We start from the raw sequence: 16,504 nt of genomic DNA, 5'->3' as shown, positions 1-16,504 counted from the left end.
ATTAATCGATATTTTAAGAATCTGATAAGCTATCTCTAATTGACTTTGATAAGTTTTCTCATTTTAATTTCCTCCTGTAATCATTGCGACTTGAAACTTTTACACTTCAATTCGTTTCCAATTCAGGGAATCCTCATAAATTGGATAAAACTTTTTAAATTAAAACTAGCCGTTTCATATCTACGTGTAAAAAGCTCACAGCAGCTAAAGATTATTCGTGAATATGAAAAGTTATGTCATTTTTGAGTTCTGTTCTCCACATTTATTATGCTATTACCAATGGGAGGCTCATTTACACAGAATGCCGGCTAGATAATGGGTACCAAAACGGCGCCTATTTCTGTCGTGAAGCAGTAATGTGTAAGCATTATTGTGTTTCGGTCTGAAGGGCACTGTAACTAGTGAAATTACTGGGCAAATGAGACTTGACATCTTGTCTCAAGGTGACGAGAGCTGTTGGTGGTGCCGCTCAGAATTTTTGGGTATTTCAAGCATCCTGAGCGGCACTGCATTTTAATGGGAACGGCGTATCAATTATTATCAGCTGAAAGTCCTGCTTGTCTTGACCCTTATTGTCATACATTGTAAACATATAACAATTCAATACAATTTGCAAATGTGTATTATGTGTTAACATTAAATTATCAACAATAGCACATGATACGCACCCGTTAATTTCTTTAAAAGTAATCTTAATATTTCTTTAGGACTTAAGTTATAAATAGCGCGAATAGTTTTCTTCTGCAGTACAGATATCAATATGGGCTGCATTGCCTCGTAATTATATGTCGATAGGTTACTACACTGTAGTGCCACTCTAAATTTTTGGGTTTTTCAAGAATCCTGAGCGGCACCGCATTGTAATGAGGGCGTATCAATTACCATCAGATGAACATCCTGCTCATCTCATCCCTTATTTTCATAAAAGAAAAAGGTTTCCCTAGATTTTTCTATCTGTATTATTTGTTTATCTGTCTTATAGCGCTAACAATGCGAATTGTACTAGAATGCCCCTAGTTTGAATATGCAAAATCACCTCTACAATTGGTACAAAATTTTTATCTCGGTTTATTGTAAAACATATTAAGTTAATCTGGTCTTGTCATTCTTACTCTGTTACATTTTGCTAACATTCCAATGCGATCTTTCCTACAGTAACGTTTCTTATTTTTAATAATTATATTTTTTTTTTCAATTATTATTAATGTTAAATAAATTCATTTATGATCACTTCATTTTCCTTTAGCATAATAAGGTAGTGTTTATCTTGAAAGGCTTCCTTACAGCTAAGAGGCTGTTTATTTTAAGGCTCTCAGAAATTCATTATTCGAACAGCCTTCCTACGATTGTTTTTATAATATTAACATCGCTCCATTTACGTTCAAGCTTCTGCCCACATACAAATGGATTTTCTTCTTATTGTCTATTTCTGCCGTGAAGCAGTAATGTGTTAACATTATTGTTTTTCGGTCTGAAGGATGCCGTAGCTAGTGAAATTACTGGGCAAATGAGACTTAACATGTTGTCTCAAGGTGACGAGCGCATTTGTAGTACCACTCAATTTTTATTTGTTTTTCAAGAATCCTGATAGGCACTGCATTGTAATGGGCAAGGGGTATCAGTTACCATCAGCTGAACGTCCTGTTAGTCTCGTCCCTTATTTTCATAAAAAAAATTGGCACAAAGTTATTGTTCTAAGCAGGAGTTATCACCTACAATCAAATGGACCCAGTGCTCGCATGTTGATAGTGAAAACTGATGAAATTAGGAGTTTGTTGACCTTTTATCCGAATATTTCAAATGGGTTTATTTGTTGTCTTCTATCGTTGTCATTCGCAGAAGAAAACTATTAATCTTATGTTTAAGAAGACTCCTACAGCTAAGCATCACTTCCCCCTCGACTAACTAACCTAGTAAAAATTTAATAACGTGTACAGACCTTGCTCCAACAGACTACTTTTTTTCGTGATTCGGACAATTTTCTACGTAATAAAAAGATTTCTTCTTCAAGAGGCAGCACAAAATGCTTTCATAGGGTTTGTCGAATCTAGATCACAACAGTTCTATCGCAAAGACATAAATGACCTTCCTATTAGATGGCAGCAATGTATAGACAATAATGGAAATTATTTTGATGAAATAAATAGGTTAAAAAAAAAACTAATTTAAATTTTTCAGTACTAATCGGCAACTTCATACTTTAACCCCTAATATATTTTTATACAAATGATATGAGTTTTCTTTAGTGTTAATTCCGCCAATATTTGTCTTTAAACAAATGTCTTAAACAAATTTATGTCTCGTGCCAGATTTTGGCGAGACAACACGTCCTGAGGATGCCTCGTGTAGAGGCGAAACACGTGTCGAATTGTTTAAAGACAAATATTGGCGGAATTAACACTTAAGAAAACTCAAATCATTTGTATAATTATGGATTTCCGTAAAGTAACGCCTACATCAATAAAAATTCGCTAATATATTTTATTAAAATAGTAACACAAAATGCAGTACGTTGCGTATAACATTACAACTAAATTACTCTTGCTTCATGATATGTGTTGATGCAGGTAACGGCCAAGCGACAGACGTGGACGTGAGGATATCAGCACCAAGTTGGGTGGCACGAGGAAGTTCAGCAACGTTGCGATGTTTGCATCAAGTTCCTCCACAACTTCTGTACAAGGTGGAATTCCTGAGAACTGGCGCCAAAGTCTTGCAATACGTCAGGGAGCGTGTGCCTCCCTATACCAATTATACGTTCCAAGGGGGCAAAGTTAATGTAAGTTATCCATATTTATATCTAATTATACAATTTACTTTACAATACTTGTAAATATAATAGACTTTTTTTTTATATTTTGTACTTTGTATATATTTTAATTTGTACCTTAACTTATGGTCGATTCTCGATTCGAAGTCATCCGTCCGCTTCCTGCATAGACTAAAAATCTAGGTAGGTGCCTGCCTGGAACCTCTAAGGATCTTACGCTTCTTAAAAGGAATAGGTCTAGAGTCTAGACTCTGTAGAATACAATTTAAATCGCGGCACGCGTTTCCTAGACGATTTTTCCACAGCTGATGGTTTTTTTTTTAGACATAAGAAGTCGAGGGTAAGCTCGCTAGCGCAAGCAAAGAGCACAATAGATCCTACGATTTAAGTGCATTTAAATCCCCTACTCATAATTTAAAAAAAAAATAGGTAAGTGGTTGGACAATGGGAACAATGGGTATAATGTTTGTTGACCACCACTCGTCTGTTAGGATGAGAGCGTTAGGGGAGTAGTCTCCGGTGGTCTTTGTTATAGACTGCTTAAACAATAACAGTCTTCTGTGTTGCACTAAAAGTTATTATATTCTTTTTCAAGTGGGCATCCTAGTGTAAATTTTAAAAAGGAATCATTATGTTTACTTTTACCAATTCTTCTCGTAAAATTTTACCATTTGCAAGCATTTTAATTCCAATTAGTATTTATAATTATTGTCTTAAGCCTAAATATTTTCTTATATAATTTTTACACTCGCGATTTGTTTCGACATTTTCACAGCTGTCACAATCTATCTAGACGTATAAATGATCTTAGATTTTTGCTAAAAAAATTATATGGTTGCAGATGTCTCTAGTGACTGAAAACTCAATAACTTTGGACAATCTGGACCCAACAGCGTCAGGACTGTACTGGTGTGAAGTGTCATTGGAGACTCCAATATTTACAGCTGCATCGCCACCTCACCAGTTGACTGTTGTCTGTAAGTTTTATTAACTGTTTACATTAACTATTAATACTTGTTTACCCTATCTAACCTTCATTGTGGCTTATAGTGTATTTTATAACATGAAACATTTGCTAAGTTAATCTAAAGATTGCGTGAGAAGTTCGTCTTAATCGGTCTGGTTATTTTAGAGTCCATAGGGAACAAGCACTCTTTACCCACATACATATATTTGTTTATTTATATATAGTATTTAAGTAATATTTGATTATATTTTGTAAATTTCCATGTCGTGATACTTGGTACTATAGTGTCATTAGAACCGCTTTATTCGATGTCTGTTATTTAAGAGGGCCCTTTCCGTCTTTTCTATCTTCAATGTGAACATGGTCTAAATGCATGTAGTTTCATCCCACTCATACGTATTTTAACGACGGACAAGAGAATGCGATAAAATTGAAAAAAAAAATAGTGTACAAAAATTCCATAAATCGTCATACAGGAAATACGTGTTTTCGATTAAGTTACATTTGTGAAATAAGTAAGTGTTTGTCGTATAGAATCTCCGTTGTATGAGCGAGGCTTCTATCGTAACTTAACATATCATAGTTCTTTACTTTTACAATTTATGAGTACATTATGGACAGCTAAGATTTCTGCTTTAAAGCAGATATTTAGACGCTTATACTAAATTTGTTTCTTGAAATTTTTATTTTCTCTCTCCGGCATTTCAGCTTTAATTATTAGCCAAGTTTGACAGAACATGTGGCACGTCAACGTCACACATTGTTCGAGAGTGGCTCGAGTACACCCATTTGGGCATAGTATTCGATTCGGTGGTTTAGACGTGAAGTGTAACAAATAAACATTTTTTTTTATATAATATTGACACACTTTTTACACAAATTATCTTGCCCCAAGTTAAGCATATATAGACTGTGTTATGGGTTACAAGACAATGATATATTTAATACAATATACTTACTTAAACATACATAAATTCATATAAACATACATAAATACATTTAAACATCCATGACTTGGAAACAAACATCCATATTCAACATATAAATGCTTGCACCTACCGGGATTCGAACCCGGGACCTCTAAGCTTAGTAGGTAGGATCGCTAACCACTCGGCTATACAGGTCGTCAAACATTCACATTTATAATATTAGTAGGGATTAAAAAAAATAGTTTATACTTAAATCGTTTGTTAAAATGATTGTTCTCATAAAATCTGTCAAACGAGTCGTATATGTACCATGGAAAATGCGGCAAATTCAAATTCATCTTATAATAATTGTTGTAATCACTATAGTACAATACAATACAGTATTATTGTAGATTAAAAAAAAAACATTGCGTGCGTACAAAGTACACATGTCAGAAGTGAAACCTGGTGCATGAACCTCTAAACTGCATATGAATTTCTGGTACGTGTTGCTATGATGACACATGATTTCAACCGCCATGAAAGACATTACCACCACTAATATATATAATAATATGTTCTCCTGGTGTCTATGTAGTATGTATACGTCGTGCGCTTGGAGTCAGAATATATTAAGGTATACTCGCGCCATACTTAAGACAATCTCTTCTTTAACTATGATCGCCTGGTACCAAAACATTGTATTATGCTTCCTATCTCATTATCTCCCATGTTAAATATTATGAATTGATGTGACTGCTTTTTTTTCTGTCGCTTTTTCGTTTCATCGACTTTCAAATCACAACGATGATAAAGAAGTTTTCACTTCAATAGTATGCATATTTCTGTCTCATTCTTTGCCGGCTTCATCCTACACATTTTTGTATCTGTGTCTCTTGTCGTTTTTTCCGTTGCATCCGGTTTGAAATCACAACGATTCTAAAGAAGTTTCACTTCAAAATCACTATCTACAGATAGAGATAAATTACTACCTTATACTGTCAGTAATTAGCTGTCAATAATCTGAAGCTGTCCCAATATACCCTAGTAGATAGTTAATAAAGTAAAAATTACCGCGCAAAGAAGTTTCACTTCATAAAATATTAGGGATTTGTTTAAAAACGACAATGTAAGGAGGGTTTTCTTAGTCAGTTCGTTTCAAGTATTCTTTTGCTTCATACCTTAGAGTATGTTATATTTCATAGTCAAAAGATATAAGCCTTTGTAAAGTATTATTCATAATGAATTCCATTTTCAGTCAGCCAATTCTGAATCAGCGTTTAAATCATTCATAGACGGTGAATTATTTATTTGCGTTACATGATAGCTAGCATACATAACAATAATTTTTAAATTGGATATTAATTTTTCACGAAGCCATTTCGTACAACTATTTGAATCAAAATGGTAATCTACCATTTTTGATTTAGTACTGAATACTAATAATGCATTGGAAACTAAACCTTTTCCTAATGGATATGTCATTTTAATTGACATAACATCCTGTAAATCTGACTGATTCTCTTGAATCAAGAAACTCGTAGTGGCTCTTATAAATTAACATTTACAGCTTCATTATTTTACAAATTATCTCAATTACAATATTGTTAATAAGGGACGAGACGAGCAGGACCTTCAGCTGATGGTAATTGATGCGCCCTGCCCATTACAATGCAGTGCCGCTCAGCATTCTTGAAAAGCCCGAAAATTCTAAGCGGCACTACAACTCCGCCCGTTACCTTGAGACAAGATGTTAAGTCTCATTTGCCCAGTAATTTCACTAGCTGAGGCACCCTTCAGACCGAAACACAGTAATGTTTACACATTACTGCTTCATGGCAGAAATAGGCGCCGTTGTGGTACCCATAATCTAGCCGGCACCCTGTGCAAAGCAGCCTGCTACAGGTAAAGTGTAGAAAATAGCCGTGATCGCTTAAAACAATTTGAATGTAAATTTTTTTTCTGCCGTAGATTCTCAAAAGCATCCACCTATTATAACATTTGGCAAGCCGGACGTCGTAGTGGGTGGACTTCTGCGGGCGAACTGCACCAGCGCTCCAGCTGCACCGGCACCGAGACTCACCTGGTACATAGACAATGAAAAGGTACAGAATAACATTGAGCAAACCCGACCGAATAAATAGAGCACGGCAATACTTCAAGCCGGCCAACATTCTAGCGCTCTACAAAGCGCAGGTCCGGCCACACATGGAGTATTGCTGTCATCTCTGGTCTTGCGCACCCCAGTATCAGCTCGATCTATTTGATCGCGTGCAACGTAGAGCAGCTCGAATTTTCGGGGACCCAGTGCTCTGCGAACGGCTGGATCACTTGGCGTTGCGTAGAGACGTCGCTTCATTGTGTGTCTTCTACCGCATTTATCACAGGGAGTGTTGCGAAGAGCTATTTAACCTGATTCCTGCCGCCGAATCCCACCTTCGCACGACACGCCACAAGTTAGGATATCATTCCCACCATCTGGATGTGTGGCGGTCCTCCACATTGCTGTTTTCAAGGAGCTTTCTTCCACGTACTACATCGCTGTGGAATGAGCTTCCTTGTGCGTTATTTCCGGGACAATACGACATGGGTACCTTCAAAAAAAGCGCGTACACCTTCATTAAAGGCCGGCAACGCTCTTGTGATTCCTCTGGTGTTGCAAAAGAATGTGGGCGGCGGTGATCACTTAACACCAGGTGACCCGTACGCTCGTTTGTCCTCCTATTCCATAAAAAAAAACATGTGTTTAGGCTATAAAATACACGTGTCAAGACACTGGCGGCTTTTGTTTGGTAGCGCTGCTATTCAACTTCTGCACCTTAAACCGGCAACGCCGCCTCATGATATTGAAATATTCAAATTCATTGAACCATTGACCCGTTTACTTAATTCTGCAGTACGTTTAAATTTGCTCAAAATGAAAATTCTACTTATTGACAATACCAAAGCACGAAATTTGTTAATTTTCGGTATATCGTCAGCAAATATCCTTACATGTATGTACCTACATTTATATCATATATGCTGGTTCCACACTGTATATAATCTCTATACAGCGTAGCGCTATAATGGCGTCATTAAAATAAACACACGGGTAAAGCTAACCTTAATCGTAAAAAAAATAATTCTAAAATTTAAAGTAAATAATTGAAATTTTAAAACAAACAAATAATACATAAAAAGATGTATCTTAAGCGGTGCTAGAGAATATCAAAAATAGTTATAATAAAAACAGTTCATCCAGTGATGCAAAACAAGTTTACGCGACACTACATTTTCGCATCAATTTTGCCCATCGCCTAAGTTTCGTGTCGGGACCAATATTTCAGTAATTTTTGGATGGAACGAACCTCCATCCAGTTGGATTCGAACCGACTTTAATGTAAAAAAAAACATCCCTACTTTTATGATATGTACATATGAGAAAGTAGTCAATTAAATGAGTATTTTTTTGTAAATTAATTAATTAAATGCTCAAAATGTGATCCTCCTGTCTTACGCAAATCGCCAATCTTCTAATGAGTCAATATATATAATATAATAATGACCCATAGTTACAGGCTTTGCCTAATTTGGGCCAAAATAATGTGCTCATATATACAGGGATATTTATTATAAAATATTTATAATACAAGCGAGAACAGTACGTAAACACCATTTGTTTTCTAACCGATTTATTACAGGTACCCGAAGACGCTATAAAATACTTTTCGTATCGTGTATCGAGCTCAACCCGCACCAAAGGCGGGGGATATCGACACAGGAAGCACCAACATCGATATATTGCCCCCGAGTTCAACTACACAGCTAAGTATTGGGCACTTGTGAGTGAAAGTACCACACCATCTCCGGCAAACTTGGCTAAGCACAGTAAATGTACTTTAAAGGAAGGACCAGATGAGGTTGCCAAGGTATAGAACATGTGATTTTATTATAACAACGCTATAGAAGCTTCATTTACGGCCGTTCCCAATATACTATCTACAGATAATGATAAATTACTTGTACCTTCTACTGCCAGTAATTAGCTGTCAATAATCTGAAGCTGTCCCAATATACTTGATAAGTCATTGTTATCGCTTTATGGATGCGTGAATTGCATTTTCCATACAAACTTCTATCGCTGGTAAGCTATACGACGTCCCATTGACAGACAGCGTTTACGGATAAGCTGAGTTACCACCGATAAGTTTATTGGGACAGAAAAGTCAACGATAATTACGATTTTTATCTCAAGTAGTCTGAATATTGGAAACGGCCGTATGCCGATAGGTTATTGAAATATAAGTAAGCGTAAAAGGGTAGATTTGTCTACCTCTAATAAATTAAACTAAAGATAGATAGGTTATTGAAAACGATCGTCAATTTATGTATAATCTATCTACTGTTTTTCTCAATCTATTTTGACACAATATTATGTCACCTGTATATTTCTTACTTTGTGATTGATTATGTTTGTTATTGAAAAACTAATTTAGGGTTATGTTGGGTAGAGGCAAGGAGAATCATCTCATATGGGAGAAAAGTTGAAAAAGTGTCCATCTTATGCTTTAAATTACACACAAATAAAATTTGAAAACTAAATTTTATGAACGATGCGGGGCTCGAACCCACGACCTCTCGCATTCCGTGCGAGTGCTCTCCCAACTGGGCTCACCGTTCGAGTGACGTATCGTCATAAAATGTGTCTTAAAATCTTGTGTCTTGTTCAACTCTCAGGTTGTGGCTTCATCTACAGGATCTACTTTACAGTTGATCAACCCCAATATTTGCATATTAGGCAATTGACTTGAGATGTCGCTCTTGCTAATTGTGTGTGCTATCTCCCACGCTGTTTCTTCTGCATATCAATAATATGTTGGACACCTCCAACATACATTGCTATGCAGACGACAGAACTGGTGATGCCGTATACACGGGCCATGCAGGTTTCTCTCGGGAAAACGTCGACCAGTGCCGGGAGAAACTTGTGTCTTCTATCGAGTCCTCTCTTTAGCAGGTCGCGGAATGGGGTAAATTGAACCTTGTCCAATTTAAGAAGACTCAAGTTTGCGCGTTTACCACTAAAAACCCCATTTGTCGTATCACCGCTCTTCGATAACACTTCCCTTAAAGCCTCGCCTACTATCGGAATACTGGGTCTCGAAATCTCGAGCGATTGCCAATTCCGTGGCCATCTGGAGGGCAAAGCCAAATTGGCTTCGAAGAAGCTGGGCGTCATCAATAGAGCACGGCAATACTTCAAGCCGGCCCATATTATAGCGCTCCACAAAGCGCAGGTCCGGCCACACATGGAGTATTGCTGTCATCTCTGGTCTGGCGCACCCCAGTATCAGCTCGATCCATTTTAACGGGTGCAACGCAGAGCAGCTCGAATTGTCGGGGACCCAGTGCTCTGTGAACGGCTGGATCACTTGGCGTTGCGTAGAGACGTCGCTTCATTGTGTGTCTTCTACCGCATATATCACGGGGAGTGTTCCGAAGAGCTGTTCAACCTGATTCCTGCCGCTGAATTCCACCTTCGCACGACACGCCATAAATTAGGATATCATCCCCACCATCTGGATGTGTGGCGGACCTCCACAGTGCGGTTTTCAAGGAACTTTCTTCCACGTACTACAAAGCTGTGGAATGAGCTTCCTTGTGCGGTGTTTCCGGGACGATACGACATGGGTACCTTCAAAAAAAGCGCGTACACCTTCCTTAAAGGCCGGCAACGCTCTTGTGATTCCTCTGGTGTTGCAAGAGAATGTGGGCGGCGGTGATCACTTATCACCAGGTGACCCGTACGCTCGTTTGTCCTCCTATTAATAACAAATTCGTTTGAATTTCGTAATACAATTGTTTTGAACATTTTCTGGGATCTTGTTGAAAAAGCATATACATTGCCCCACCAAAGACTTATAAGTTTATGTTTGTTCCTGGCGTTAACATGATTGTTATGACAGTTTCTAGCAAATTCACTTATGTGCCTCTGTACATATATAACATTTTCAAGAATATTGAAAGACTGTATAAACTCTCTTTCTCTCCCTCTCTGCTATTCTGAACCAGCTTAGTGTTAACCTCCTTCAGATTACGCCAATTAAACTCGTAAAGGGCTACTTTCATGCAGTTCGTCCTTCCATCGTATCTGTGGTCAACTTATAGGTGTCTTTCCGCCCCAAAACCTCCGTTACGGGACTATTCTGCCCCCAATTGTCTGCGCTATGTGTCCTGTCAACAAGAAACATCGTAAGCTTTCATTAAGTATTGTTCTCCCCTGCGCTCTGGATACCGCACTACCTAAGAACAATAGCTTTTTTATTACGGCAACTATTAGATGCTTGTGTGCGTGGTATCTAGACACTTGTGGCATCTTTCAAATATTGTAACATACGCTTTGTGTTATTTTACATTGAAATTAATAAAATACAAAATACTTACTGATGATGTGTGATCCCAGTGTCTTTATTATTTCTTGTAGTATTATTAGCAAAGTTTAACACAACATTTGGCACGTCAACGTCACACATTGTTCGAGACTGGCTCGAGTACACCCATTTGGGCGTAGTAAAAGTTGCCGCACTTTGCGACTACGCCTTTGTATCTAGTTGAAGCGCAGCGGAGACCAACCCTTTATCTAAGATCGTAACAATACAACTATTTCAATAAACAATTATATGTGCTTTTTCAAGTTGATATCAATTTAAATGTAAGAATAACATCACTCATTACTGTAATAATGTTTTTGTATAATTTGTGAACTTATCGGAAAAAATGTCACAGAAAAATTAGGCTTATCTAAATAAGCCTTAAATTACTAATAAAATATATCAGTCAGAAACTGCTAAGGAAAGCTACCCCGAAAATTGAAAGTGATGAATAGAATAATTTTAGATAAAGGAAAAGCCTCGCGAGGCAGTACACCCACCGATTTCCCTTTGGGTATCGATTGCTGAGCTTCGAACACCAGCCCATGGAAGACTTCAGCTGACCTGCACTGCTACTATTCCCGATGAGGTGGGACCGGGAGAAAAGTTTGCTGACGTGAAGAAGCAAACTGTTACAGGTATCTGAATAAAATATTACATTCAACTATATCAATCAATCTAGTTATTTAAAAATAATTTTATCATAATTTTCCATATGTATATTTTATTCGAATATTGTAATTATATTTTCCCCTTTTTCAAAAGCATAAATATTATCTTTTAAAGTTAAACTTACTTACGCTTGGGGTGAGCTGGTGAATGCGTGACGAGAGCGTTATGAACAAACACTAGCGTTACGCGGACGGTGATTTCATGATTATTTCGTAATTTTAAAGAAAGAAAGAAAAAACATTTAGTTCAATATACACACAAATAACAAAATGAAACAACTTAACAATATACTATTATAAGAATTAACAAAACAACTTAAGTGTACTTAAAAAACGTGTGGTGCTTAAAAAACGTGTGGTGCTTAAAAAAGGTGCCACTCAGCATGTGTTTCAACACAAGTGTGTTGCAACGGTGATTTTAATTATCAATTTCATTTCGTTCTGTATTTAAGTAGTTTATAAATTAATAATTTGTTTCCCTACAGTCGTGTGGTCAGGCACACTCGTTTTTTTATATATTATTATCTCATATTAAAGTAATATTTATAGATACAATCGGATAGATCTTTCTAGACGAGAACTCATGCTGGGAACAAAAACGAGTATCGTAACTTCTTCAAATCAAAAGATATTCATAACGGAAATGATGTAACGCAGTGAAATTGCGAATTTATAATTTACAGTCTTCACTCAACGCTAAAATTTCTTTGATTCTTTAGATATCGAGTTATATTAATTCACGTTGGGTATGAATTATAAATACTAGCGTATAAACTAACAAGGCTTAGAGTACATCTCTAATACAGCAAGATAGAAAAGCTAAGCGTATATATTGTTACAGTAAACGAATTTTTTTTTGACAAGTGGTAGTCAGCCACGCTTCGCTAACGCCCACATGAAAGATGGTCACGTATTATCGGGCTGTCAGTTTGTCCATCCGCTAGTATATTCTAAGTCTGTGGTTGCTATAACATAAATCTGTATCCCCATATTTTGTTTTAATCACTTTTTAACCGAAGCAAATTTGAAGACGTTATTCACTATTGTCAAAGATGAAAATTCAAGTTTTAAGAGGGTAGGTGAGAATTTGATTGCATGTATATGCATATAAGACATTCTGTTTTTGATATTCGTCGTAGACGTCGCCTAAAATCATTTTAGTCATGAGTATGAGTTCGCACTATAAAGGTCGACCCCCACACATCAGGTTCGCACCGATCATGTTCAATCACTAAAAACACCAATTTATACATACATATAGAAACAGTGACCTACTTTTGGAGAGGAGGAAAATACATTTACATTTGAAGACCCCGAAACGGGGCGCACACGTCGGGCTCAGATGTGGTGTATACGTCTGACTAAAAACCACCTCTGTACTTCATTGTAAAATCCTTTTACAATGAAGCCGGGCGGGGGCCTTGGAGGCCGAAGGAAACTGTGACCGTCGTTAAATTTAAAAAGAATAATGAGTTATAATATTAGAGTCTGTACACCCAAAAACTTCTTATCTGTTCTATAGTTCTAGTCGGATTTTATTTCTCTTGTTCCATTCCCTCATCATTCAAAGCATATGCAATGTCAGTTAAATTATCTATGTTAAATATCTATATCCAAAACGTATTACTCTTATGTAATAATTATATTTCACAATACAATACGAAAGCTTTAATTAGAGACATACATAACAAAACAGAATAAAATGACACAACGGTATAGATAGAGTCTATCTGACACAATAGTAGTGACGGATGTGATGTGTGGGGTCTCACCTTTACTTTCTATAGAAAAGAACTTTTCAGCTTATCAATTCCTGGACGATCTCTGAAAATATCTTCCACATTTTACCGAGAACGGAAATGAGCGGAATGTTTCCAACAGCAGTTCCGCAAAGCTAAACAACTTGGTTCTCGGTATGGCTAATTGGCAGCTTTCTAACACAAGAACCTTTGGCTAGTTATAAACTCTTCCGAGTATCTTATCAGCATTGCATTTCTTATTGTAATTTTCGGATTAATTTAACTTGAAAACATGTTCTTTTTTAATATTAACCTAGTCGTGCCATAAATACTGAAACAAAGAAAACATTTTTTTTCTATTGCAAATAACATTTATTACTTTTAGAGTTTCCATAGGAAAATCCTTCACTGCCAATCGTACGGATTGTTTTAGGGACTCCAAATTATCATGGCGTTTAGAGCATTTCGTACTCTCTAAAACTGTTAACGCAAACGCGACATGATTCTAGCTGCTTTCTTCATCTGTCGAAATCAATTCTTTTGCTTTCATACTGGATTTCTTAGAATTCTTTCCCTTACTGCTTTGACCACCTTTTTCTTACGAGCACTATGTGGACGGCCAGATCTTATTCTGTCACAAACAGAGGAGGTCTCATTATACCCATTAATAGTCCGGTACACAAACATTTTACTAATATAGCTTACATAATTACATAATGCAATCACAGTGATTCGGTTCTCTTTATCACCCCACTACATTTTAATATCGCGAAATAATGTACAATGTATTGGCGCCACGATGAGAAAAATTGAATGAACAATCATAATATAAAAATGACAGATTCCAAATTCAAATCTAATGTATTGTTTATTTTTAATTTTAACAGTATTTATGGCCAGACTATGTATTTAGGTTACAGTTAGTGATAACCTATCACGAAAATATAGTCCTAGTAAAAATATTTCGTCAACTCTAATATGTTACTGGTATATAAAACACTCGTTAAAATTAAGAAATAAACATTCGTATTCAATTTATTTTTAGAAGTAATTTTGCGAAGTTCTCTACTTTTATTATATTTCTTACAATAAATTTTCATTGATTGAATTGAGTCTTACTCGATCTTATTAAAATATCAAAACCAACATTGTCTAATCATATCACCATAACTTCGTTCAGTGAAACTTTTGTAATTACCTGTCCCTGTCTGTCTGTCATGTTTTCAACTCAAAGGACGATAAAATTTAAGTCAAAACTTTGGGCGTCTTGAAGCTGTGGAGTATGGAAATTCATTTTAAACAATTTCGTCGTGAAACCAAACTTGTAGTGGAACTTCAATTTGTAAAAAGATGTCAGCCATTGAATTGATAATACTTTTTGGCAGTTGCGGTGAACGAGCTCAGCTTGAAGAAGCCGAGAACGGATACAAGTGTTGCCAACAGTACTTCCGCTTCGCTACACAACTTGTGCTCCCTCTGGTTAATTGGCAGCTTTGTAATACAAGAGCTTACTTTACCTCTCCGTTAAATCCCTTTAATATAATATCAATGTTGTAGACACTTACGTAGTTAATGTATTTGCTCCACTCTTAAATGTCGAACTTGTAGTAGTAGTGTCAAAGAATCATTGAAGTACAATAAACTATTAGACTCGTCAAAAAATGTCCGAGCAGCATTGTATGTACGTATTAACTTCATATATAACACTAGCTGACCCAGCAAACGTTATATTGCTGATATTAAAATCGCGATACAAAAGTAACTGTTGATCGTAGATGGGTGAAAATTTGAAGTTGTATCTATTTTTTAATGCTGACTCATAATCAAACTGTCATAATTTAAAAAAAATGTCAAAAAAATATTAAAAAAAAATTCGTGTGGACCACCCTTAACATTTAGGGGGATGACAAATAGATGTTGTCCGATTCTCAGACCTACCCAATATGCACTCAAAATTTCATGAGAATCGGTCAAGCCGTTTCGGAGGAGTTCAATGTTTAACACCATGATACGAGAATTTTATATATTAGAAGATTAAAACTCACTTAAATTAACACCTTAGTTCGTAGCAGTAATGTTCAAAGTATATTGTATACGCTCATTAGAAGCTGTGACGCGAACACGATGCAAGAACATTCTGTTTTAGTAATTGGAATGTAATTAATTAGCAACATGATTGAAAACGTCAAGTTGGTTACATAATTTTGTTAATTTAAAGGGGCAGTTACTCGAAATACGACACTCTATCCTTTTTAAGTTTGGATATGCTGTTATTTGAATAGTTTTTCACTGAACACTTTATCATTGCGTGGCGTTGTATTCAAAGCGCGGTCGAAACACAACTGAACGAAAACTCTGCCTAATAGACACTTAGGTAGAGTTTTGCTAAAGACAATTTTTAAATGTGAATGTGAGTCTAGATGTTTATTGTACATCAATTGCAAAGAATATATTTTTTTAGAGTTTAAATTCCAATCTCTTAGATTATTTACAAATTTCAAATTGATTTCCTATATATATTTACTTACACATTTGTTATAAATAAATAAAATATGAATAATATTGTGAATCTTAAGATTGTTGAAAACTTATAATTTTCTGTACTTTTACTGTTTAATATTTTTAAATCGTTTAATCTGAATTTAGTGTTGTACAAATTTGTAATATTGTATATTTTCTAATGAATTGTTCGCATTCGACTAATCTTTCGTATACATAATTACTATAATTTTTTAATTTAAATAAGTTGCACTGTATATTTTAATATTTTTGCTACGCCAAAAACTATAGTTTAAGAAATCTACTTAACTTACGTTCAATGATCACACGTAATAATGCATTTTATAAAATTCCGTTGATGGTATACGTCGAAGTCCTCCTAAAAAGACTTAAAGTTGTTAAGTTAGTCTGCTTTGAGATATTTTGTCCATTATTCGTATGTTTCTAGTTTCCTAAACATCTGAGATAGGTTGACTGTTGTCAATACGGAGATTAGTTCCTCGCCCGCCTCGTATCAATGTGTATTTTACCAGTGAG

The 16,504-nt window shown here is 35.9% G+C and overlaps 1 protein-coding gene across 1 annotated transcript in view; it reads left to right on the top strand.

The window, feature by feature from the left end:
• Nucleotides 1–15,513, top strand: part of LOC126971634 (uncharacterized) — an 87,628-nt gene extending 72,115 nt beyond the window's left edge. The window contains exons 3-8 of the mRNA XM_050817997.1: nt 2,568–2,779; nt 3,612–3,747; nt 6,617–6,750; nt 8,329–8,556; nt 11,525–11,696; nt 14,854–15,513. Coding sequence (XP_050673954.1) covers nt 2,568–2,779; nt 3,612–3,747; nt 6,617–6,750; nt 8,329–8,556; nt 11,525–11,696; nt 14,854–14,996 — 1,025 coding nt within the window. The 3' untranslated portion in view covers nt 14,997–15,513. The remainder of the gene's footprint in view (nt 1–2,567; nt 2,780–3,611; nt 3,748–6,616; nt 6,751–8,328; nt 8,557–11,524; nt 11,697–14,853) is intronic.
• Nucleotides 15,514–16,504: the final 991 nt, after the last annotated feature.

Source organism: Leptidea sinapis, chromosome 24, assembly GCF_905404315.1.
Source record: "Leptidea sinapis chromosome 24, ilLepSina1.1, whole genome shotgun sequence".
NCBI classification, from domain to species: Eukaryota; Metazoa; Arthropoda; class Insecta; order Lepidoptera; family Pieridae; genus Leptidea; species Leptidea sinapis.
This window is presented reverse-complemented; position numbering and strand designations above follow the sequence as displayed.